General features: G+C 40.7%; 1 protein-coding gene across 1 annotated transcript in view; it reads left to right on the top strand.

The window, feature by feature from the left end:
- Positions 1-572: 572 nt before the first annotated feature.
- The window catches only part of LOC135240591 (uncharacterized), a 33376-nt gene continuing 7007 nt past the window's right edge, over positions 573-26941 (top strand). The window contains exons 1-2 of the mRNA XM_064310230.1: positions 573-773; positions 24445-24618. Of these exons, the coding sequence (XP_064166300.1) occupies positions 742-773; positions 24445-24618 (206 nt within the window). The 5' untranslated portion in view covers positions 573-741. The remainder of the gene's footprint in view (positions 774-24444; positions 24619-26941) is intronic.

Consider the following 26941-nt stretch of genomic DNA (forward strand, 5'->3'; position numbering starts at 1 on the left):
CACACAATATTCCACATCGAATAAAAAAAATTACAGGCTACACTACCTTAACACAAAATTAGACAGTCATGGAAAATAAATACATAATGAATTAATGAGAATACAGAACCACAGCTTGTCTGTCCCACAGTGACCCAGGATGGTAAAATTAGCGACTAAAGAATCAACACCAGAGATCCAAGACTGTGATTAAAAAAAGACCAAGGCACAGCTGAGAAGCAAGACAAATGACACAAGATTAAAGGCTCAATTTTGCTCAACAGACCAACACTTTATGGTCTTTATTTAACTAACATTTGTCCTTAACTTTGACTTGGACAAGTAAACACAAGTGTTACACTTTTTCTCATCTACAGGATAAGAAAACGGGCTATTAGGGTCAGGATTACATCTGTAGAGTTCAGTCCAGCAGGACGTCTGATTCTCAGATCTTAAGTGCTGCAGATGGAGTGTGTAGCAGAGACATTTTCCTCAGAGCATCACAGACCTTAAAATTTCACTCTTCATCATTGAACATGATTACTGTTGCAGTGATAATGAGGTTTTATTGTATATTGCACTATTTAATCATGCAATAATATAGAAACTCTTCTTTGCAGACTGAACAGCTGTGACGTCACAGAGAAGTCCTGTGAAATTGTGGCCTCAGCTCTACAGTCATCAAACTCACCCCTGAAAGATCTGGACCTCAGCTACAATAACCTGGGAGATTCAGGAGTGAAGCTGCTCTGTGCTGGACTGATGAGTTCAAACTGTAAACTACAGAGACTGGGGTGAGTAATGCTGTGCACTGTGTGACCTTGACTAAATAGAATTAGTGATTATGGCTCTGTAAAATGAAATTTAAAAAGTGCTTTCTCTCTGTTTACTCATATGTCCACCAGTATTCTTTTTTGTCCACATTATTTTCATCCCTCTCTTCTAACAGCTCTTGCACAACAAAGAAAAGCAGGATATCCTCATGAGTATTAGGGTTGGCAGGTTTGTGGTTCCTGACCAGAATGTAAGGTTACAGTCGTGTCTGTAGTATCAGGTCACAGGTGATGACTGGATGCTGAATGCATGATTGACATGGTAAAAGATTGACCACTTGTACAGTTATATGTTTCAGGTCTGTCATAACATGACATAACATAACGTAACATAATGACAAGAATAGGCCATTAAGCCCAACATGCTTGCCATTTTCCTACCACTAAAGTGTACCTAGTGCTCAGTTTACCTACAAAATAGCACTGTATCAAGCCTGGTTTTAAAAACCTGCAGATTTTCTGCCTCTAGTGCATGACCAGGCAAGCTATTCTTGCAGTGACTACTCTCTAATTTCAATTTATGTCCCCTCATTCTACTAACAGAACTCAACCTGAATCGCTTTTATGAATTTAAGAGCCTCAATCAAATCACCCCAAATCACTCCTTTTATAGTCTCCTTTTACTAAGCTTGAAGAGATTAAGCATCTTAAATCTTTCCTCAGATTTTATCTTTCTTACCAGGATTCAATTTGGTCTCCTTTCTTTGGACCTTTTCCAGAGCCTCTATATCTTTCTTGTAGTACAGTTCCCAGAACTGCACACAATACTGGGTGATCTAAGTGTGATCTAACAAATGTATCATTTAGGATAAGTATAACTTCCTTGGATTTATACTCAATACTTTTGGCTATATAGCCCATCATCCTGTTGGCCTTTTTTGCTACTCCAGCACAGTGCCTAGAACCTGAAATGCTCTGATCATCCATTACTCCCAAGTCTTTTTCAAACTGAGCACATTCCAATTTTGTTCCTCCCCTAAAGTAATCCTGCCTAATGTTTTTATTTCCCCCATGCAGAACTTTACATTTGGCTGTATTGAATTTCATGTGTGAGGTTTCTGCCCACTTCTGGATTTTCTTTAAATCTTTTTGGATTACTTCAGTAGATTCCAAACTATTATCTGGGCCGCCCAGTTTTGTGTCATTTGCAAATTTGACTAATTAACTTTCTATACCCCTGTTACGGTCATTGATTTAAATGAGGAAGAGAAGTTGTCCCAGCACCGATCCTTGTGGGACTCCACTTCCCACAGTTCCCTGCTCAGATAATATCACTCCTCCTACTACTCTTTGCGTTCTACCCTGTAGCCAGTTCCGAATCCACTCTGAAATACCTCCTGTAATTCCTAATCTCATAAAAAACACGTTTTCAACGCACAAAAATGCCAAGTTACTCACACATACAAGACCAGTCCAGGCCTGCCATTAAAAGTATTGATATCAAAATGACGCCAAGTTGCGGTACTACAAACAATATAGGTTATCTTGCCTCACCAAAATTAAATAAGATGTATTCCAAAGCAATGCTACCCAAAATTTCCTCAATTCTTGTATAAGCATGCACTACATGGACAGGCCAAACATATGTGTGGATGGCTCTCTCACAGTCAAGATTGATTGAATAGGTGTCTATATGTCCATTGGTATGTATGTATTTCTGGTGTCCTGGTGCAGCCAACACAACCTGGAGCTCAACGCCCTAAAGACAGTGGAGATGGTTGTGGACTTCAGAAGGTACGCAGCCCCACCCGCCCCCATCACCCTGTGTGACTCCCCAGTCTACACTGTGGAGTCCTTCCGCTTCCTGGGCACCATCATCACCCAGGACCTCAAGTGGGAGGCAGTCTGTGACTTTGTTAGTGCAGCACCATGACATAGCTATGCAATGCGTGAAATATCATTAGCAAGCCTGTCCGTGGTTTTAAAGAAGAACACAGGCCAGTAAGCACAGAAGAGCTCCCGTTGAATCCATATGGCTTTGCAATATTGTAGCCGGTTAATAACTGACCGTGCAGATGGTACGTCATAATGCAGTGTATACGTTTGGTGAACGGCCGGTAGATATGCTGCAAAAGCAATAATTGAGAAGTAGTAAACAATTATTAGTGAGGGTAAAAGCAGGTTAAAGAAACGTGTCCCTAGCTGGGCTTGAACCTAAGACCCCATGTTCCCAAGACTGTAACCTTACCCACTACACCACAGGCAGATTAGCTTTTTGAACTGGAAATGTTTCAGAGTAAAACGGTATGGGTATTTTGCGTGTGTATGCAAGTTTTTGATTGGGTGAGGATTTGGCTGATGTCGGTAAAATGTCCAATGGGGAGACATGTTGTTAGTGGGATAGGCGGCAGGAAAAATAAGAATGAGAAGAAGAATGAGAAGAAGAAAGAGAAAACGCAAAATCCCCTTAGTTTGGGGCTTTATTGTGTGGACATGTGAAGTTGTGGGAGAGGGGGGGGGGGGGGGCGCTAGGAATTGCATGTTATGCATTCAAACTACAAAGCGCTTCTCGTCACATTACCGCTAATTAAATCAACCGCCAGTAAACTGCATCGGAGAAATTAGCTGTTTCAACCGGGTCGCTACACAAAACACTACGTTAACGTTTCTTAAAAAATGCCGTAACCGTTCGCTTCAACTATTCAGCTTTCAATAACGCTAATAAATTGATCATAAACTTTTGTCTTCAGGTAACAGTAGTTAACGCGATAGCTCTCTGTGTCGCGTGACAGTGGAGTGCCGCGAAAGGGAGTGATTGAAGGCTAATATTAACCATTAATCTAAATTAATCTAAAATCAGCATTAGGTAAGAATGTCAAGCTCACGTTTGATTGGTTAGAATGGTCACTGTCAGCTCACAAGTCACATACTGAGTGTAGGCCTACTAACTAGCGAAAGTACAGAGAAAGGGACGTTCGACTGGAAAAAAAGGTCGCACCAGAACAATTGTTTGCACTCGCACAAATGCTCCCAATTATATTTTGAGGTCGCACAGATTAAATTTCGCGATTGGTCGCAATTTCAAACCCTGCTTATCAAATGCCTTTAGGAAATCTGAGTATATAATATCATAAGCTTTGTTTTAGTCTAAACACTTGGTAGCCTCTTCAAAGAATACCAAAATGTCTGTTAGGCATGACCTTCCCTTGTGAAAACCATGCTGACTATCCCTTAGGATGTTGTATTTTCAAGAAATACTTCCAACTCTACTCTAACGATAGATTCCTGTATTGTACATGTGATGCAAGTTAAACTGACAGGCCTGTAGTTTCCTGGATCAGTACACCCCCCTTTCTTATATATTGGTATTATATTTCCTGGCTTCCAGTCCTCAGGTATTTCTCCAGTTTCTAAAGACTAAAAATACCTTCCAGGGGTTTAAAGATGACCTCACCTAACTCTTTGAGTACCCTTGGGTATATTCCAACAGGGCCTGCTGCCTTATTTGTCTTTAGGTTATGTAATTTATCCAGTATTTATCCAGGACTTCTTTATCATCTATCTCAATATCTACAAAGACATTCTCAATACTGAATGTGCCGTCCAGTCTATCAGTAAAATTTTGCTTTAAAAACACATTTTAAAGCATTGGTGTTCACAGTATTATAGGAAGCCTTGCCAGGCGGTCTGCACCTCCCTTTTCACTCTCTGACCTCCCTGCTCCCCACTTTCTCTGCTGTGGTCCCTTCTCTATCTGTTACCCTCTCTGCTTTCTACCTGCCTGAACTGCAAAGAATATGCTGTACTTTCCTTTTGTTCTTCTTGGCCAGATACCTGGACTCTTATTATTTTCTTATCTTAAAGTCTTTTTGGCGGTTTTGTTAGAAACGTTTTTGTCTTTTTTTAACTAGAGTCTGGCCTTGCAATATGTTATGGGACCCATTATTAAATGAGTCAGGTTTGAGGATGTAACAGTGTTTGATAAATATATATATTTTATGGATAAAAATATATGTTTGGACATTTATTTTTATGCATATCTTGCTGTGCGTGCAAATGCGTGCCTAAGTGTATGTGTGTTTGCTTGTGTTTTTGTGAATGCAGGTATGTCTGAGTTTGAGTGTATATACAGCCTTTCTTGGTCAGCTTGTATCAAAGGTGCCAATAATTTTTGAGCCCAATGTTTCTATGTGGGGCGGCACGGTGGTGCAGTGGGTAGCACTGTTGCCTCACAGCAAGAAGGTTGTGGGTTTGAATCTCAGCTTGGGGCCTTTCTGTGTGCAGTTTGCATGTTTTCCCTGTGTCCGCATGGGTTTCATCCCATCGTCCAAAGACATGCAGGTAGACTCTAAATTGCCCATAGGTATGAGTGTGTGGGTGAATGGAGTGTGCGCGCTGTGATAGATTGGCAGGGTGTATATAGCATGCCCAATGCACGCTGGGATAGGCTCCAGCACCCCCCGCAACCCTGCTCAGGATAAGCGGGTATAGAAAATGGATGGATGGATGTTTCTATGTGGGTGTGTGCATATGTCTGTTGAGTGTGTTTGCTTTTGTGTGTTTGTGTGTGCATGCATTTATGATTGATCAGCTGTATTTGGAGGAGGCTGTATATTTCTTCATGTGTATCTGTGTGAATATGTGTGTTTGTGGTGTATGTGTAGGCCTACATATTTTGTGTGTATGATTGTAGGACTATTTGCATTAGACTCTTTGTGTGTGTGTGTGTGTGTATGTTTCTGAGTTTGTGTATCTTTGTGGGTCGCTGTCTATCTATATCTGAAGAGCATGTTTTTTTGTAAATGTTCAGTCAAAATAGAATGTGTGTGTTATGAGTCACACAGTGTTAGATTTGTCTATGGTTAGAACTTTGTGAATACTAGATGAAAGTTAGTTAATGCCTACTATGTGAAACCAAAGAAGTGAAAGAGGGTGTACTTTCTGTTTCACATCACTATGTGTGTGAGTTTGTGTTTGTGTGTTTATGTGAGTGTGTGCCCCTGGTGACTATCTTTACTGAGAAGAATCAGGAGGAGGTTCTATGTATATATAAGGGTGCTGTTTATGTGGACGTTTTGCACACTGCCAGTGTTACCTAACTCAACTACAGGTGAACAGAATCCCTGGCTGCTTGACAGCTTCATCAGTGAGCTGGGAATTCTTTGTCAAAAATGTGAAACATGCACTGATGGTGCAAAGTCACTTCAGTAGACACAGTAGATGTGGGTGCCAATGCTCTCCTGCTGTATGTCAGCCAGCATGAGAAAAGTGTAGGATAATGCTGGGAAAATTTAAATTATGCTACATCAGCAACTTAATATTATCAGGCTTCATATATCTAGTGTCCATCTATCTGTATGGAGGGCCAAAAATAGCACAATTAAAAATAAATAAATGTAAATGCAAGTAAATAAATGACTGTACCCAGAAATAAAGAAATGAATAGATATAATCTGATTTACATGGTTATTTCTGCATTTATTTATTTCCATATTAATTTATTTCTTGATTCATTTATTTCTGTATATATTTATTTTTGTATTTATTTCTGTATTTCTGTCATGGTTCTGTGTTTTCCTCTCTGTGTTTCCCTTGTTGGGCCGCCAGATGGCGGCACTTCTGTTTTGTGTCCTGCTCCCCCGTTAATTGTATTATTGTTGTCTCGTTATTCTATCATTGTTCCCACCTGTGTCTTGTTATCCCCTCCCTTTCTGGGTTGATTGTTTTTTGAGTTCACCTGTGTCTTGTTACCCCCTGTCTATTTAAGTTCTCTGTTCCCTTGACTCAGGTGCTGGTTCCTTGTGTTTGTTCCCGACTTCTGTTTGTTGCAAACCGTATGTACCTGCCTGTATTTTGTTCCTGACTTGTGTTTTGTTCCTGATTTGTGTTTGTTAGCCCTTGTACTCTGCCTGTCTGTGTTCTGCCCTGCCTGTGTTTTTGAGTTCCTGTTGTTTTCTGTTTCATTAGATTTTCTTTTTTTTGAATTTGTGTTTTTGCCCTTCGTGGCCTTGTCTGTTCCCTGCTTGTTTGCCTGTCAATAGTAAAGTATTTGTTAATTTTCCCTTTTTGAGTTTGTGTTTTTTTCCCTCTGCGTTTGGGTCCCCCCTACCCGCTTCGTGACAATTTCTTCATCCATATGATAATGATGTTGGGACAACAGAACTACATTTCCATACATTCCATAGGGAACACAAGTGACGTTTACAGCACCGCCCCCAAGCGTTACAGTAAACCAATTCTGTCACCTAGGAAATGGGCAATGGGCAATAAAACTTACAAAACTTGGGACGACCCATTATAAATATAGAACATATTCATGGGTAAAATGCAGGATGCATAAAGTGGTAAAATGGGCTGAGAAGTGGGTGGATCTGTGGAGAAAAATGTGATATTTGGGTACAAGAGAAAGACAGCAAACCAAGGCCTAGCAATGTATGGACAGATGATTGATTGGGTTAAAGACTTTAAATCTTTGCCTTTACTGTTTGTGGAAAAGGTATCAAGGAGGTATAGTGTAGAAAATATAGTAAGGAAATCTAGCAAGATGCTTAACATCATGAGGTGTTTAGCAGGGAATGCATGGGCAGCTGGGAGGGAAACACAGATAATTATTTATCCAGCAATGGTGCGATCATCTCTGGATTATGGATGCATGGCATATGGTACAGCAGCAGAATCCACAATCAAGAGGCTTGATGTTTATGAAGCAGGGCTGGGGGTGGCCACTGCTCACGTGGTGAAAAGACTGGTTTAAACAACCGAAAAGGGGGGGGGGGGGTGCACTCAGTTGTCGGTTGGTAGTGTAATTTAAAAAATGTTATTAAGAACGAATAGACAAACTAATTAAGCTGAAGACATGTAATTAATTGAATGCAACATTTATTAATACGCATTCATTTTATTTATTTAGTAAATCTATTTTTTTTGAGTCTACTTAATAATACTGCGTACAACCACTTGCCAACATTTTTTTTTTTTGTTTTGTGTGTGTAGTAGAGTTCTATATCTAGTGTTAGTGACCGGAGGATAAAGAACATATTTGTTGCTAGTTTGGTGCTTGATTTTATTTATGCAACATGTTTGCACCTGAGGCTATAAGGCCTGGCATTGAGGGCAAAATGCGAAACCCTATTTGAGTGGAGCATAGCAGCAATACACCAAAAGGTGTAGCCTGCCGGAAATGTGCAAGAAGAAGAAGAAGCAGCCCATGATCCAGTCCCTTTTTTGGCTCACTTTCGGCTCTCACCCATCCCCTACCTCACCTCTCCTACCACCGTCACTTACAGCACGGCGTCACCAATGAGACCCAACATTAAAGTCAGCGGCTGCTAAAACAAACGCAGCTTGTTCCGAGTGACCAGAGATCTCTTCAGACCAGACCAGAGATCTCTTTGTTAACTCCTGCCAAAGTTACCCATACCTGGACAAAGGTGCAAGATGCCAGTGACTGAATGAATCATTGCATTTATATAGCACTTTTCTGAACACTCAGAGTGATTGAGTGGGAACTCACCTCACCAACCACCAATGTTTAGCACCCACCTGGGTGATGCACGGCTGCCATTTTGCGCCAGAACGCTCGCCACACATTAGCATGGTGGAGAGGGAGAGAACTTTTTTTTTTTTTTTGCCAATTCAATCAGGGGATGATTAGGTGGCAAGTTGAAGAGAGCCAGATTTGGAATTCAGCCAGAACACCGGGGAACCCCCTACTCTTTATGACAAGTGTCTTGGGATCTTTAATGACCACAGTGAGTCAGGACCTTGGTTTAACGTCTCATCCGAAAGACGGCATCTGCACTGGGGCATTGGGGTTTATTTGACCAGAGGGGAGAGTGCCCCCTGCTGGCCCACCATCACCACTTCCAGCAGCAACTCAGTATGCCCATGTGGTCTCCCATCCAAGTACTAACCAAGCCCACACTTACTTAGCTTCAGCCATTCGGCAGGAGCAGGGTGCATTGTGGTATGGCTGCTGGCTGAGTGTGATTGTACGCATTTCCTTTGTTAATGAGCTGAAAGCAAACTGATGCATTTAGGCTGTCAGTATTAGCTACGCATACGAGAGGCCATCTGACTTTGTGCTCATTAATGACTAACCTCTCTTCTTATCACGAGACAGATCTATGCATGTGGTGCGTCTTTAATACTAACAAATGTAAATCCAACATCGTATCCCATTATTGACATTTGATTAATTTGCCTATGCGCGTTATTTATCGCAGTCCATGGCATACTGCGTGTGAGTGTGCTAAGGCCCTGTTCATGATTACCTCCGTTCATACACTCCTGTTACGGAATGAAATATACCTGCGTTGCGATAACCAGGCGTACAATATCAGGCGTAACACTAAGCCACTTAATCAACAACCACAACCCGAAAGGAGTACCAGTGAAGCAGTATTATAGAAATGATTAAATGTATATTTATTAATATGTACACATTTAATGATTAGTTATCTCTATCTATAACTAAAGTCCTTTAGAAGACAGTAGTAGGCTGCGAGGTCTCACCGGGCAGCCAGCTAGCAGTTCCAGACCCTCGAAGATGACAGGGGAGGTCTTCTCCTCGGAGTTCCCAAATTAATTACGATTAGTAATAATAATAATTAATTATAATAGTTAATTAACAACTAGGCGGTCAAACAAAGTAATGCATTACCAAAGCTGTAATTAACAATGTCGTAAAGGGAACTGATGGCATTCAGATGGCAACAGCTATATATAGTCCGGCATCTCCTAAAAGCTTCTCCTCGGCGACGGTAGCCAGAATCTGTAAACATGTGTCTCCCCAGTGACGTTGCCTAGCGATGTCCTCACCGTTTCACGTAGACAGCAGGATTTCCCTGGAAACCACGTGTCTCGCTCCAGCAGGGCCGTGACGTCATCTCCACTTAAAGGGGACACACAAAGAGGCACGGCAGCACGCAAAACCAAAAGGAAAAAGGAAGCAGTGCTAATACAAAATAGAAGGACGTAACACTCCTTTGTTCTTTTCTTCCCCACGTGTGCCAGCGTGTGTGTGCACATGCATACATGCACTCCCACCCTCCGACCATCTCCACTACACACATTCCTATTCCCTTCTGTATATATGGCATTATTGCTTACCTTTGCTTCCCTTGCAAATAATAAACCCCTTTTATTTACTTCTGCTGTCTGTGTTATCACTTGAACATTGATTAAGCCATTCTGTTCAAAGAATAAAACACCTTTCACGTATCAAACACATTCCTAATACTTATTGATAGGAAGTATTATTAAAATGGTATTGTAATTCTGATTAATTTGCCATAAATATTGTAATTTTAATAATTTGTTGAAATTCTGAAATTATTGCTTAAGTAATTTTATGAGACTGATTTCTACATTCTGGTGCCATGTGTGAAGATATAGATGTATATCTTCTACAGTTTGGTGCTGTGTATAAGAAGTAGAGGTATGTTCCCTACAATGAGGGGGGAGTGGCTTTCACATTCAGGCATAGCAATCAAGCCCAGAGGGGGAGTGTAGGAGGTTGGTGCAGGCAGGCACAGAGAGAGAGTGTGCAGTTCCTATTTATCTGATTCACCAGAAAGACGGTCTGTGGCCCAAACCTGAGCTGTGCTCCATACAGCAGTAAAGATGCACTCATACATCTAGGCAAACCTTTCTTGATAATTGCTAGTTGATAGTTGCCCTTAAATCTGACTGAACGTACTCTGACTATTTCTTGCCATTATAGGCATTTGTGTTGGGGAGATCGGGGAAATAACCAACAGTTTTTATATTTGGCTCAATTCTGAAAATATTAGTGGAGCTAGATTAATCACTTTTAATAAAAACCACCTACATCCCAACTATGATTTCACACCATAATGAAACTTCTGGGACATACCATTCAAAAAATAACATGGTGGGGGGTACACATAACCTAAATCTTAATATCTTTAAAGGTTCACACAAAGTAAGGTAATTCAATACAATTTGATGTTTTATGATACATACACTGTTTTAATGTATTTAGTGATTGCATTTAGATGTTCATAGCCTACCTATTTCCAGTTAGTGAACCTTATCATGATACTGTATATTTGTAGTATACTCAGGTTTTCCACTAGGTGGAGCCCTAAGCTTTTAGAAGCTGGATATACCACCCTATGTCAATTGTCATTAATGCTCTCTCTGTAGCACTGTGTCCCAGAGTATGGTCATTAATGCTCTCTCTGTAGCACTGTGTCCCAGAGTATGGTCATTAATGCTCTCTCTGTAGCACTGTGTCCCAGAGTATGGTCATGAATGCTCTCTCGTTAGCACTGTGTCCCAGAGTATGGTCATTAATGCTCTCTCTGTAGCTCTGTGTCCCAGAGTATGGTCATTAATGCTGTCTCGTTAGCACTGTATCCCAGAGTATGGTCATTAATGCTGTCTTGTTAGCACTGTGTCCCAGAGTATGGTCATTAATGCTCTCTCTGTAGCACTGTGTCCCAGAGTATGGTCATTAATGCTCTCTCTGTAGCACTGTGTCCCAGAGTGTGGTCAGTAATGCTGTCTCGTTAGCACTATATCCCAGAGTATGGTCATTAATGCTGTCTTGTTAGCACTGTGTCCCAGAGTATGGTCATTAATGCTCTGTTTTATCTTTTCAAGTTTGAGACACAACACAGTGACCTCGCACCAAGTCTCTTGCTTCGGTTGAGGGTCAGAGGCAATCTGTTCCAATGCTTGTTTAATTTCAGTGTAAGGTTCACATAGACAAGACCACCTTGTGTTACACTGTGATTTCAGAGTATTAATATATAAAGTTTTTTCAGATGAGCCTGAAGCCAGTTCTACATGTTACTTTATCATAGCTTAGTCCACAGCTGTTGGCTAGATCAAACCCCAAGCCTTCTATCATATTCATAACACAGTCAGCTAGTCTGGATCCCGTATGGCTGTGAATCGGCTCTAAGCCAGTAAAACCGTCCACTACTCTTCCCTCCTCACTAACAAAATGAAAAATAAAAGTCCCCTGGTCCACAAGGGATAAATCTGGTGTAGAATCGACAATTACAGAGAAGTGCTTTGCATGTTTAACCTTTGATGAGATTGTCTGCTTGGTTTTCTCTCCCATAAGAGAAGTTAATTCCTCAGTTGTTGAAGATAAGCATCAACAACCTGGCCATACATTTGCCTTTTAAGCTTTGTTGGCCATAATATGGTGTAAATGCCTTCAATTATATAAGTATGTCATGAAAACCACATGAAAGATTTTAGTTATTTAAAATGTTTTTTAAGTCCTTCAAATCGTAGGTCGCCATTGTTATTACCATCGCAATGCACTCTGGGTAGTGACGTCACATGGTTGCATGGGTTTCTGTCCTTTGCTCTTGTCCATTGAGCGGCATTGAAAATGTCTTCTCTTCAGCCTTCTCAATTCGAGCCAGAGCTGGACATTACTCAGGAGGAAAGCACCGAGGACAGCCCTCATCTAATAAATCAAAATGATGAAGATTGTTGCCCAGAGGAGAGTAGGGTATAGGAGATGGTGTCTGTGCAGCAAATGCTCGCCTGTGCCACCAGAGACGGAAAAGTTTTCTGTCGTAAAGAGCTCCGTTTTCTAGCAGCAGCCATTTAAAGTCACTTGACCATATGTATCAAACTATCGTTTTTGGTGAAACTGAAACATGTACATCATCTCCATTTATTTAATTGATGTAACGTTATTATTGATCCGCGTCGTATGAGCCTAAGATGGTGATAATACCTCCTTTAAATGCATAATCCCTAATGATAATACGTGCTGATACATTAAGATGTTGAATGCATTGAATGCATCCTATTCACAGATTGTTTATTGTTTCTAAGAATGTGGCCTGGCCTCCTTGTCACAAGCATCAAAGCAGATGTGATTGGAGCAATTTAAAATCCGCTGATACCCTAATCTAGGCAGACAATCTATGGGTCTTACCTCCTGCAGAGGTTGTCTAAGAAGAGAAAAACCAGAAGAGACAGGACTCCATATCGGGGGTCAGAGACCCTGCATGGCTGCATGCCTAACATTTCCCATTACTTTAAGTTTGAATGAAATCTTTAGGTAGGCCAGTCCTTGTCATAAATGAGTCTGACCCCCCTTCCCTTCTCTCCTACAACATGACTCGGCATCACCCAATCAGGGCAAACATCCTCAAGCCATGTTGGGTAAGGTATTTAAGATGGCCACAGGAAAAAGTTGTTTGTGATGCGGTTGGTTTCAAAGCCTTGGAGGAGAAGCTTTTTTCTCTTTTTATTTTGGTGGTAGTTCCTTGGTTGTGTATTTTTAGCTGGTTTCCTTTCATCCTGTGGTGCTTAAACTGGAAGTGAGTAACACTTTGACATGGTCTGACTTGCCTCCTTATTATTATTATTATTTTTTTTTTGTTGGTTAATAAAGTGATGTCTTTACCTTAGTGTTTTGTGGATTAGTCAGAATAGTTTATTAACTTGAAGGTATACCATTTAAGATTTTACAGCTCTTGTAGACTCTGTGTTTGTAAACCCCACTCCCACATCTTTTGAGGACAAACCCTCGAGCACTACAAGCTAAATGTCAAGTGAAGAAGTGAGGTGGTCAGAGATACTGAAAATGGCATTTTTAGCAACAGGAATGATTCCATATAGATGGTAACTGTAATTATGCAGTGTTACAACTATCTTTACACGGAGTGCACACTTTTGTGCATGGGAACATCATATGGAAGCTACTCTGGAGCACAAGTGCAGCTATTTTAGGTTTTTCCTCATTTGATATTTAGCTGTTCTAGGCCCGTTTCATGAAGCAGGATTACTGAGTTAGCTGGGTAACTGCACTGAGTAAAACTCAGAACCCTCCCAAATCTGGAACATGGACTGAAAAAGAGATGTTCTGGGTTTTACTCCACACAGTTATTCAGCTAATTCCGTAATCCTGCTTCATGAAATATCCCCCTGGACAATTAGTTAGAATTGGGATGTAAACACGGAATCACGTGTAGAATAAGTAACATTATCAGGCCATAGGTCTATCATAGCTAGCTAATATTCTTGTAAAGTGAATGACTTTTTCATGAAGTTATCCATAGCCTTTTCAAAGTTGTTAGCAGCTTTGGTAGCTTTGTTAGTGAAGTTGGCTACACATAACGTTAGCTAGAGAGCACACATGCTGTATCAAATTTAGTTCCCCTGATAGAAATAAATGCAACTGAATTACCAAACTCTCTAAGTTGCAACTATAGACAGTAACAGCAGTTCCCATAGGGGTGAAAACATCTTGATAGTAGAATAGAATTTGATGCAAAAGCGACCTAGCCTCGAGCAGCTGTATAAGGTAAGCAGCTAAAAGTAACATTTACTTACAGGTCCAACAGATAACAGCCAATTCCGCATCGCTTTTCATCCCCTTGGCGAATTTCAGGTGACGCCACTGAAGAAAAGTAATTCCTATGTTGACTCTAGTTTACGAGCCCTGTGTTTTTGCTTCGCTGTATCTAGGCTTCTTAGCATCTGTCATTGCATCAAACTAGCAACACTTTGTTGGAATCTGATCCCAAACCACAGGCTCTGTAGCCATGCCTACCCCTCCCCACACAGAAAAGAGCGCTATGCCCAGAAATGTCCCGAACACATTTTATGACAAATAACAAATTCAGGTGAAAGGTGGACAAATTTGTCTAAGTGTGTAAAGTCTGACATTGCCAGTGCATCATAGATATGCCGTAGCATAGTTATTTTTTAATATTTTGAAATAAAAATCCTGCATAGTATGCCTTTAATATGCACAACTGCTCTCTGTTTTTATATGTACATCATAGGAATGCATATACAAATAGAGAATTCTTTATATATCAACTGCCAAGGTGCACAGTGTCACAATCACCAGTGCATTTCAGTTTTGTGTTTGTGTGTGTGTGCATGCACATGTGTTTGTATGTGTGTGTTGCGTGCGTGTGTGTGTGTGTGTGTGCGTGCGTGCGTGCACATGTGTTTGTGTGTGTGTGGTCTCTCCACAGGCTGGGTTGGTGTAAACTCACAGAGGGCTGCTGTGATGTTCTGGCCTCAGTCCTGCGTTCTCCTCACTCAGAGCTGAGAGATCTGGAGCTCAGAGACAACGAGCTGCAGGATTCAGGAGTGAGAACGCTCTCTGCTGGACTGGAGGACTCACACTGTAAACTGCAGAGATACAAAAATGCACACACATACACACACTCTCATATCCACCTGCACACACACATACACACACTTACTCTCACACACAAACTCACACTGTTACACACACACGTATATGAAATCACACACACACTGACACACAGGTTTGCATGCATACACAACTGCACACATGCACACACACTCACACACACATGCATATTGACCCACACGCAAACACACACACAGTCACATCCACATACTCACACACATACACTCATATGTACCCATTCACACACCCGCACACTCACGTACACTTTCATATCTTCCGGCACACACAAATACTTGTGCACTCTCACACACACACACACACTCACACACACACCCTCTCATATGCACCCATACACACACACACACATACAATCTCATACCCACACAGTCACACACACACGTATATACTCTCACACAAAAATGCACACACATACACACACTCTCATACCCACCTGCACACACACACACACACACACACTTACTCTCACGCACAAACCCACACTGTTACACACACATGTATATGAAATCACACACACACAGTCACACCCACAGACTCACACACATACACTCATATGTACCCATACACACACCCACACACTCACACACACACACACGCGTACACTTTCATACCCTCCTGCACACACATACTTGTGCACTCTCACACACACACAGACACACACACTCTCATATGCACCACACACACATGCAGACACACACATATGCACACATGCACACACATACACTTTCATACCCCCCACGCGCGGACGCACATACTTACGCACACATATGCACCCACACACATATTCATCCACACACACACGTGCACACACTGTACACTCTTATATCCACCTGCGCACATAAATACCCCTGCACGCACACACACACACACACGATTATGCACACAGACATACGCACCTTCAAACACACACACACACATATGCAACCACACACACACTCACTCACACACACATAATGTACAATCTCATACCCACCTGAATACACAAATGCTCCCGCATTCACACTCACACACACACACACTTACCCGCACACACATGCACTCATCTCACACAGACATGCACACACACACAATCACACCCATGTGTACACACACTCACAAACACATATGCAACCACACACAAACAATGACACACACAGTCACTCCCATGTACTCACACACACACACAGGCACACATACACTCTCATCCCCACCTGCACACACACATACTCACACACTCTCACACACACACACACACCCGCTCACACATACTCAGTCACGCACACATGCAAACACACACACACACACATGCAACCACACACACACTCACTCACACACACATAATGTACAATCTCATACCCACCTGAATACACACATGCTCCCGCATTCACACACACACGCATACACACCCACATGTGCACACACACGCACACACACACAAATACGCACCCACAAGGACACACACACGCACACACATGCACTCATTTCCACTCACACACACAAGCATTCACACACACACACACACACACACACGCACACACTCGCACACATGCACATACATACACACATACACACACACATACTGTACACTCTCATACCCACCTAAACACACACATACTCACACACTCTCTTACACATACACACACACTCTGTCTTTTAAACCCACTCTCTTACAGTTTATCTTGCATATGCTGTGAATTCTTCTCTCTGACATGCACACACACGTAGACACACGCACACACACACAGACACACTCACACTTGCATGTACACCCAGCCTTCTTTAACCAATACCTAACCACAACCAAAACCTGACCCAGCCTTTATACAACCGTAATTTCAGATGTACCCAATATTACCCTCAGCACAGCTTAAACCCTGTCTATGAGAATATAATCTATTAGCAGGTTCTGGCTAATGACTTGCTTGACGGGTATCTGTTTTTTACGTGACTATAACATATTAAGATCATATGTGTTTAAATATGGCAGGGTAAAATGCTGTTGAAGTCTGAGTATAATTCTGTCTTTTGCATCTTTGTATAAGAGAAGCCAGTGGCAAACTCCTGAAGTTAACTGTTCAATTTATCAGTTCCAATGTGGAAAACTTTGTGGGAAAATGCAGCTGCTTGGGAGAATGCAGAATGATCACTGCAGTGTACTTATTTCATTTCATTACTGTAGACAATAATGAATTGCATTTCCTTTTTTGTTGTGTCATGTTTATTTCATTTGAACCTGTTGCTGTAATTTTCTGTATTTACATGATCTTCAGTGATTAAACCTGAATTATAAAAATATTGTATTTTACTGTTGTGATTTACTGTTGATTTACTGATTTATTGAACTCCTGTGATATCGTAGTAGTTATTTTATATTCTTCATTAGATTACATAAGGTCTCAGTATGAATAGATTAGGGTGGGGCTGGAATATACACAGCTGAGGCAAAGACCTCTCTCAGAAAAGGTTTTCTGTCTCAAGCTTCAGGAGAGGGACCCTGGTGCAGAGAGAGACAGGAGACTTGGATGCATAAAAAAATCAAAAAGGCTTTACTTGAGACTCAGGCAAAGAGGTACAAAGTATTATCCAGGAGGCAACACAGGAGAAAAATAATAAACATGAGAAGAGAGCTAAACACTAGAGAACACACAGGAGACTAGAGACCTATAAACATGAAAGGCTGGCTTAGAACTGGGAAGTTCACATAAGCCGCGTTTCCACCAAAATTACCCGGAACTTTCAGTCCCAGGAACTACTTTACCAGGAACTAAAAGGTTCCTGCAGCCAATGGTTGTCTGCGTTTCCTCCGGGGTCTAAAGTACCGCGAAGATTAGGCAAATTAGCCCACTGACGTATGAAAAAGCGACGTTGTCGTCGGTCCATCTGTCATATGATTTCTTCTGTAACCCCATACTACCACCGAAGTAGCCTACATTATTTTCTAATAACCGGGACAGCCCGGAGGGGTTTATTCCACTTATATACAACGGGTTTCCAACAATGACCATATATGGTTACTTTTGTATTTATTGATTTTCATATATCCTCTCAAACACATTCATTATGTTTTTATGCGAATATTCACTTTCATGTCTTGACATCCGAAGCGACAGAATGCATTCACTTTTATATGTATAACTGGCAACAACAGCAGAAAACATGCACACGTTGTAAACAATTTGCTGTTTGATTACTTTCTCGTCGTCAATTCCATATAGGCTAATGGCAAAATGACAAGAATAGAACGAAAACTCGGACTTGCGTGAAAATGTAAATTAGTAGTGGTACAGCCACCGTTTGCTTTCCTTTGAAGTTACTGCTAGCCGAGCAGCGAAGTGTGCCCTCCAGATGCGAACCATGCACCATAAATTAGTCCATAGTCTTCCTGGTCTTTTCGTGGAATTGAAAAATGGCAGTAAAATTACGGCAGTCTGAAAAAGCTAAAGGGAAGATTACTAGAATTAACCTGTTATTTTACCCGGACAAAAAGTGCGGAAGGTGATTTCCAGTTTGCTTGTACTGTATCACCAATGTTAATTACGCAGAACTACCGCATACCTCACATAACTGTATCAAACGTTTTGAGTCAATTAGGCTACAACGGGCTAACAAAGAAAATCCGGAAGAAAATATTCAGCAACCGAATTAATCCGTTTGAATGTTTTGGTAGCCTACGTAATATGCTGTCCCAGCACGAATGCTTAGCATTTTATAAAACGAATACTAAAGCAAGAAAAGAACAGAAGAGCACACGTTATAATTCCAAGACGTTGGCAGGCTATAACCAAAACTAGGCTACTGCACCGCATAACATACAAGTTTGATTTGTTATTATGAAAATAAATTGGTTTGCCGCTGCATATTTTCAAACATGGCGGGTAATGGCGGAAAATAAATACAACACAAATGCTGCGAGTACTCGACCAATCAGAAATGTTCAGCGCTGCAAGCTCCACCCAAAAGGTTCCTGTACTTTCGGAAAGTACTACCCCCAGAGTAGGAACCTTTTGGGGGGTAAAATAAAGCCCCAGGAACTAAATTTAGACCCTAGTTCCTGCGGTGGAAACGCACTGAGTTCCTCAAAAGGTTCCTAGTTCCGGGGTATAGTTCCTGCGGTGGAAACGCGGCTATAAAGACCAAGCGGAGACATAAGGGGAACAAAGAGCTAATATACATGAGACCCACTTGAAAACAATAACCTAAACTATACATTTTTTCAATTCAATTTCATTTGTTCAGCGCTTTTTGCAGATAACTGTCACAAAGACCCTTTACAGAGTAACAAGGCAACAGAGTAATTAGCAAACACCAAGAAAAACCATTATCTTCAGTAGAACTGTTTAGCCATGTTTCAGAGAAAACAAAAGCATCAGGATTGGTATTGTAGACCCAAATGTCCACTAAATCCATTTTGGGAAGAATTTAAATATTAAGGTGTATCAGTCCAATCCCCTTCCTTTGTTGAAGTCAAGGGTGCATTACAAGGAGGGGGGCAGGTTAACTGAACTAACTACTCCAGAATTTGGGAGTAGAATAAGTTAAATGAGATTGCTGTGTCTAACACTTCTTGATTTGTATATGCTTCTGAAGGTGTGGTGAGGCCTAGAAACAGTAGATAAAATAACCTGGGGTCTTTGGGTAAATGACTTGTCCAGGGAAGTTGTTGAGCTAGGGGTACATGCTAAAGGGAGAGAGCCCTGATGTCAATAACAGTCATAATTCAATCCTTGACTAATATTTGTGGACAGGATGCAGGAGCCATCAGGGCAGGGATGAAAACCATCTCGCTTCAGTAGCCCAGGTTGTCTCCAGTAAGAGGGCCAGTTATTTATAAAGCAAAGCCCCTGAGAAGTCCACCATTTTGAGAGCCATACGTTTAAAGAAAGGAGCCCGTACATTTCATCACCTTTACGCACAGGGAGGGGCCCAGGAAAGATCACCTCTTGGCAGTTGTAGCAGCCAATAATGTAATAACTACCGTTAATGTAATAACTGCCAATAACGTAATAATTTTTCCGTTCCTAATGTAATAAAAGTCGATAATGTAATAACTGACCAATAATGTAATACATTTTCTGAACCAATAACGTAATTACTTTTTGCATATAATGTAATAAGTTATTACATTATTGGCTGGTTATTACATTATTAGCTGGGTTTTATTTTAAATCATAAAAAATGTAATAACAGGAGCCGATAATATAATAATATACTTATATCGCTTTAAGTTTTATTTATTGGCTATAAAGTGTCACACTTCCATGACACTTACCCTTGTTTCCTCTTTCAAGTAGTTGCTCAAAAACCTGACCACACGCACGCGCACGCGCACGCACACACACACACACACCTACTCTCTCTCTAGGAATTATGACTATTTATTTGTTTGTGGTGCTTGGTAAGACATCTCCAGCCCTGCCTTCTACTCCTTAACCATTTGAGTACCAAATGAAGTGCGAGCACATATGTTTGCAAACACAGACAATTACTCTTATGTCATATAATATGAAATCTATACCTCTTTGAAGATGCTTTGTCCACGAATACAAAGACCACCATTTATTTTCACGAAAAATGTCATCTTTAATTAAATGTATTTAAATAACTTTTTCAAGCAAACTGTTTCAACCACATATAGCTATTCAGCACTCTCTCTCTCTATTGGGATGGCAGGTATGCCATCCCGCCAAGTTACGCCTTGGCGGGGGAATGCCCCATACCTATAGAGCACCGAGAGTTTGGCACTTTTCAGGGTTCCCCACAGAAATAACCACAACAGCCACAGACACTCAGCCCTTGAAAACATTAAATTCTGTACATTCTGACCCCATTTCAACAGACAGATTTCATAAACAACTTCACATGTCCACACAATAAAGCCCCAAACTAAGGGGATTTTGCGTTTTCTTCTTCTTCTTCTCTTTCTTCTTCTCATTCTTATTTTTCCTGCCGCCTATCCCACTAACAACATGTCTCCCCATTGGACATTTTACAGACACCAGCCAAATCTTCACCTACATGACCCAATCAAAAACGCGCATACACACGCAAAATACCCATACCTTTTTACTCTGAAACATTCCCAGTTTAAACAACTAATCTGCCTGTGGCCCGCCTAGTGTTAAGAACTACCGTTGAGAATGAACGGGAAAAGTTAAGGGAAGTTAAGCTTAACTATCCGCGGGGGCCACGCGGGGGCCAGCCGTGTATAGGTGTAACGCGTGACATGGAATCCATGGTTCGAATCCACCCGTGGGCAAATAAATAATTGTTTATAATTGATTTGTTTTTCACAGAAGTGTCTCAAATATCACTTCTTCCTTTTTAGGTTTGATATTAACATGATATTTGTTCTCCACCTCCATTTTATTATGGAGAGGATCAGGAAATCTTTTCTGCCAAATCAATACATATAAAGTTACATCAGATCAATTATTGCAACAGTACAAATAGGATTACAACATTACATATTACCATTCTTAATAAACACATAATCACAACAACAGCCAAGTTTGTTCATAACAGTATTAGCAGGGTTGATATGCACAAGCATGAAATGTGATTGGGGCTGGGACTGGAGCAGGTGGATTTACCAAGGCTGCAAGGTGACAACTGGCACACATGCAGTCGGACTCCCTGCAGTCACATGCTGCCACGGCTGCTGGGTCTCCCGAAGCTCCTCGGAGCTTGGGTGTTAAGAGAAGTACTGGCATTGGTCTGCTTTTGCCTAGTACTTCATGGGCCACTTCTGAAGCAGAAATTATATTTTTATATACAGTGCCATAACGTTAGGGACAAAGCCGTATTTTCTTTACTTGGTTCTGTACTTCATAATTTTAGATTTGTAATCAAACAATTCACATGTGGTTAAAGTGCAGCTATCAGCTCTCAGCTCTTATGAAAGGTTATTTTAATACATTTTGATTTCACCCTCTAGAAATAACAGCACTCTCTATACATACATACAACCCCAATTCCAAAAAAGCTGAGACAGTATGGAAAATGCTAATAAAAACAAAAGGGAGTGATAATGTTAAATATTGTAAATTTTATTTACCCTGTACTATATTTAAAACACTACAACAGCACATTATTTGATGTTTTACCTTGTGAATTTAATTGTTTTTTAAAAATATACACTCATTTCAAATCTGTTGACTGCAACACGCTCCAAAAAAGTTGGGACAATCGAGTGTTTACCACTGTGTAACATCACCATTTCTTTTAATAACGCTTATTAAATTTGGGCAATATTTTTCAAGTCAAAGCAAATTTAAAAATTACTGCTCTCTGTTTTATTTTCATTTAATTTACCGTCTCGACTTTTTTAGAATTGGGGATGTACATACATATTTTCAGGGTGCCATAATGTTCAGGACAAATGGTTTCACATGTGCTTCTGATTAGTCAGGTGTGTTCAATTGTAGCTCTATCACCCAGTATTATCAAATTCTCAACATGAAAATTATTATTGTTATTATAATGATTTTCCACTGATCTCCCTTTTTTGTGTGCTGTCAATCCAGGGGATAGGGTGGGAGGGGTAGTTAATATGAATTGCATTCCACAAATTCTGTAGGTGTCTGAAGGTGGAGGCAGCAATATTTGTACTGTGTCCTGTTCTATATTGAATAGTTAAACTGACTAATAATAATTATTATTATTATAATGGTAAGTATAGAAACATATAGATAGGAAAGTTTGTTAAGATGGCTGAATGACAGTACTGACAATGAACAATTAGAGATGGCATTACTTATTGCCTTGACAACAATACTGTAATAAGTAATAATAATTTTAAAAAATGTATGTCTAAACCGTGACGTGTTACACAAGGCACATGTAAAGGGGGCAATACCAATAATGATGATGATACCAGCAATAATATAGTGAGGGGGAAATGAAACATATTGTAAACTAAACCCTAATATGATTGCAGGGCCATGGTAATAATAGCTGATGTATTGAGACACAAAAGTGCACATATACACATGTCCCATTTACCTGCAATATTCTCACTTAAAAGTGTTATTATGTACGGACAAGCCAACAAACGGGACGTGAAAACCAATAATGAAGTCAAATAGGAAAAATGAAACTACTACATCTTTTAGCTGAAATAATGACAGAATACCTCGATGACATCAATATAAAACAGGAACCTGTTTGTAATAAAATTATTAAGACTTACCGAAGCGTAGGTACCACAAAATAACCGCAAAATGCCTCGCGTGTATTTAATATTTGAATTTATTTGTTTATACGCTGTCATTCATTCATTCAGGACGGAACAGTGGCACGACAGCGTGTGGCCAAAACTATGTTACACCCGCAACTTTAAGAAATACCGTTGAGAATGAATGGGGAAAGTTAAGGGTAGAGACGAAAATGTCGTTCCTTCATCCGGGACGGAACAGCGCCATGAAATCAACGTGTGGTCGAAAATATATTACATCCGTAGTGTTAAGAACTACCGTTGAGAATGAACGGGAAAAGTTAAGGGAAGTTAAGCTTAACTATCCGCGGGGGCCGCGCGGCCGTGTTTCCAAGACTGTAACCTTGCCCACTAGGCCACAGACAGACTAGCTGTTTAAACTGGAAATGTTTCAGAGTAAAAAGGTATGGGTATTTTGCGTGTGTATGCGCGTTTTTAATTGGGTCGTGTAGGTGAAGATTTGGCTGGTGTCAGTGAAATGTCCAATGGGGAGACATGTTGTTAGTGGGAAAGGCGGCAGGAAAAATAAGAATGAGAAGAAGAAGAAGAAGAAGAAGGAGAAAACGCAAAATCCCCTTAGTTTGGGGCTTTATTGTGTGGACATGTGAAGTTGTTTATGAGTTCTGTTTGTTGAAATGGGGTCAGAATGTACAGAATTGAATGTTTTTAAGGGCTGAGTGTCTGTGGCTGTTGTGGTTATTTCTGTAGGGAACCCTGAAAAGTGCCAAACTCTCGGTGCTGTATAGGTATGGGGCATGCCCCCGCCAAGGCGTAACTTGGCGGGATGGCATACCTGCCATCCCAATTTGTGATGAAGATTGAATGTTTCTAAAAGTGTGCAAATGTTTGTAAAGGTGAATTGCTCAACAATGATCATACTAGCACTGTTTCTTGTGTTTGCAGATTAAAAGAAATGTTTCTTGTGGTATGAGCGTCGTATGGAATGGGTTCAGTAGTGGGATCCTTGCAGTAGGTTCCCACCCTTGAGTTGAATTGCCTCTTTATTTTTTAGTTATTTTTGTTTGTTAATAGAGTAATTACCTTTGTCATTTGTGGATTATTCAAAATACTTGATGAAACCCTCACTGTTTTTGTGTGTACATCCCAGGATGTGTATTTCAATTTTGTGTGTCTGGTGCATGTGTGTTTGTGTGTGCGTGTGTGTATGCCTGTGTGTGCGTGTATGTGTGTTGTGTGTGCACGCTTGTGTGTGTATGTGTATGTGTGTGTGTGCGTGCGTGCGTGCGTGCGTGTATGTATGTTGTGTGTGCATGCTTGTGTGTGCGTGTGTGTGTGTGGTCTCTCCACAGGCTGGGTTGGTGTAATCTCACAGAGGGCTGCTGTGATGTTCTGGCCTCAGTCCTGCATTCACCTCACTCAGAGCTGAGAGATCTGGAGCTCAGAGACAACGAGCTGCAGGATTCAGGAGTGAGAGCGCTCTCTGCTGGACTGGAGGACCCACACTGTAAACTGCAGAGACTGGGGTGAGTACAAACACACACCCCTTCAATAAATAAGGGCTACAATGTGACTAAATACAACAATAAAGTTAATAATGTTTTAAATGCGAAAATTCTGTACTCACATTTTGACCCCGCCGGCCTGTATTCAGGCCAGTGTGGGTTTATTTGCATTCGTTCCGTTTTTTACGGTGAAATTTTCGATCAATCTGATCACACAATATACCGTTTGAAAGTGTTAAAGCTTGCAGTTATATCTCTATACACTATTTTACAATGCCAATGTTTTATTGACGACGCTTCCTTATTTTGTATTACGTGGGGAGGCAAAACAGGTTTGAGGGGGTCTTCACCTTTTTGTGTTTTGGAAATCCACAAACGACATGAATCACGATAAAGTCGGGATCCTTACTGCAGCAAGGATCCAGTGAACAGAATCCATCCTTTTTTCAGCCCCAAAAATGTGCTAACTCAGAAACGTCCATAGGATGTCCATTATTTGCTTTACAGTTCCCTGAAGGAATTATCATTGTTGTCAGTGTTGCCCTTGCATACATGAGAACAGTAATGTGTGCATAAGATATGTTAACATCTCAAGTTTATTTATACTCTCTTTAACAAGATAAGCCCACCTACAAGGCTCTCTGGCCAAGCAGTCCCTCGGTGTAGCCAGTGGGACCTGCCATACACAAGCAGTGACTCAACATGGATAGTATAAGTTCTTCCCAGTTCACAGCCAGCCAGAGGCAAGCTATTATAGTGATGACAGAGATGCCTTATGGTCAATGAAATTAAATTTCTCATGGTGCATAGGTTGTTAGGCAAAAAAGGACATGCATTGTTTATACAGTGAAAATGTTACTCACTCATGTTACGTGAGGCTTTATACCAAATAAGGTTGCTGTTTTTCAACAAAAATGTATTTTACAATGCCCAATTCTGAACAGAAGACTCCGCATTTGGAGGTCTTGGAAGACATCACCTGTTTGAGGACTGAGAAAACAGCTTTGACTCAACAGCAGACGGCATGTTCGGTGAAGAACTTGATCCCATTTTATATTGGCAAGCATCTAAATAGATTGTCAAAATAAGGAGTAGGCCTGATTTTTACTCCTTATTTTGAAAAATAAATGTGGCATTGTGGGATGTGATTGACATTTTGATGGGGGTGGGGTATTTGACTGATACTTCAATCAGTGGAGCTAATGTTGTAGAAGGGATTTTAAGAAAATGCCAAAATCCAAAATATGTGCAATTGCTAAAGCTTAATTCCTATAATTTTTCTTTACTAAAGATCCAAAGAGATGAGTCCCTGAAACTGACTGGAAGGAATTTGGACCCTTTTGAGGAGTGCCAAGTTGGTGACATCATCGTAGCCGTGTACTTCACTGCTGAAAGCTGTACCAATTGTAGTTATTCTTTACAATCATCCAGACCTGCTGCTGCCAGATACATTTTCAGGCTTCTGTTAGAAAAGGGGGGTGCTACTGAAGGGGTTAATGCCTATTTACATTTTTAAATCTGGCATCAGTTGGATGAAATATCTTGAGAAACATAAAATCAAATCATTTCAGTGCATACATTCCTCAAAATGAAGAAAAATGAAATGAACCTGTTCATCCTCTTAAGATAACGTTTAATTCCCCAGCCGTATTAGTTTATATTCAACTGTAGAAGATTTATAACACACTGCCATGCATTTGAGAATGATAGTAATTCCACAGCCCTGTTATTTTATATTCAAGGCGCGTAACACGGTGCTATATGCTAGATACACACAGCCCTGTTAGTTTATATTAATGTGTGTAAGGTGTGTAGCACACTGCTATGTGTTTGACACACACAGCCCTGTTAGTTTATATTAATGTGTGTAAGGTGTGTAACACACTGCTATGTGTTTGACACACACAGCCATGTTAGTTTATATTTCATAAAAAACACGTTTTCAACGTACAAAAATGCCAAGTTACTCAAAAGTATTGATATCAAAATGACGCCAAGTTACGGTACTACAAACAATATAGGCTATCTTGCCTCACCGAAATTACATAATACATGTATTTCAAAGCAATGTTACCCAATATTTCCTCAATTCGTTCAAGTCACTTGGCCCTGTGTGTATAAGCATGCACTACATGGACAGGCCAAACATATGTGTGGATGGCTCTCTCACAGTCAAGATTGATTGAATTGGCGTGTATATGTTCAATTTGTATTGGTATGTATGTATTTCGCTGCCCAGCCTTTCTGTTGCATGAATGATAGTATGTTTCTTGATATAAGTGTGTGTTCGTAAATGTGAATGTAACATGCTGCGAGGGAAATGTCCCCATGGGGATAAAGAAGT

The sequence above is a fragment of the Anguilla rostrata genome, chromosome 15, assembly GCF_018555375.3.
Source record: "Anguilla rostrata isolate EN2019 chromosome 15, ASM1855537v3, whole genome shotgun sequence".
In the NCBI taxonomy this organism is placed as follows: Eukaryota; Metazoa; Chordata; class Actinopteri; order Anguilliformes; family Anguillidae; genus Anguilla; species Anguilla rostrata.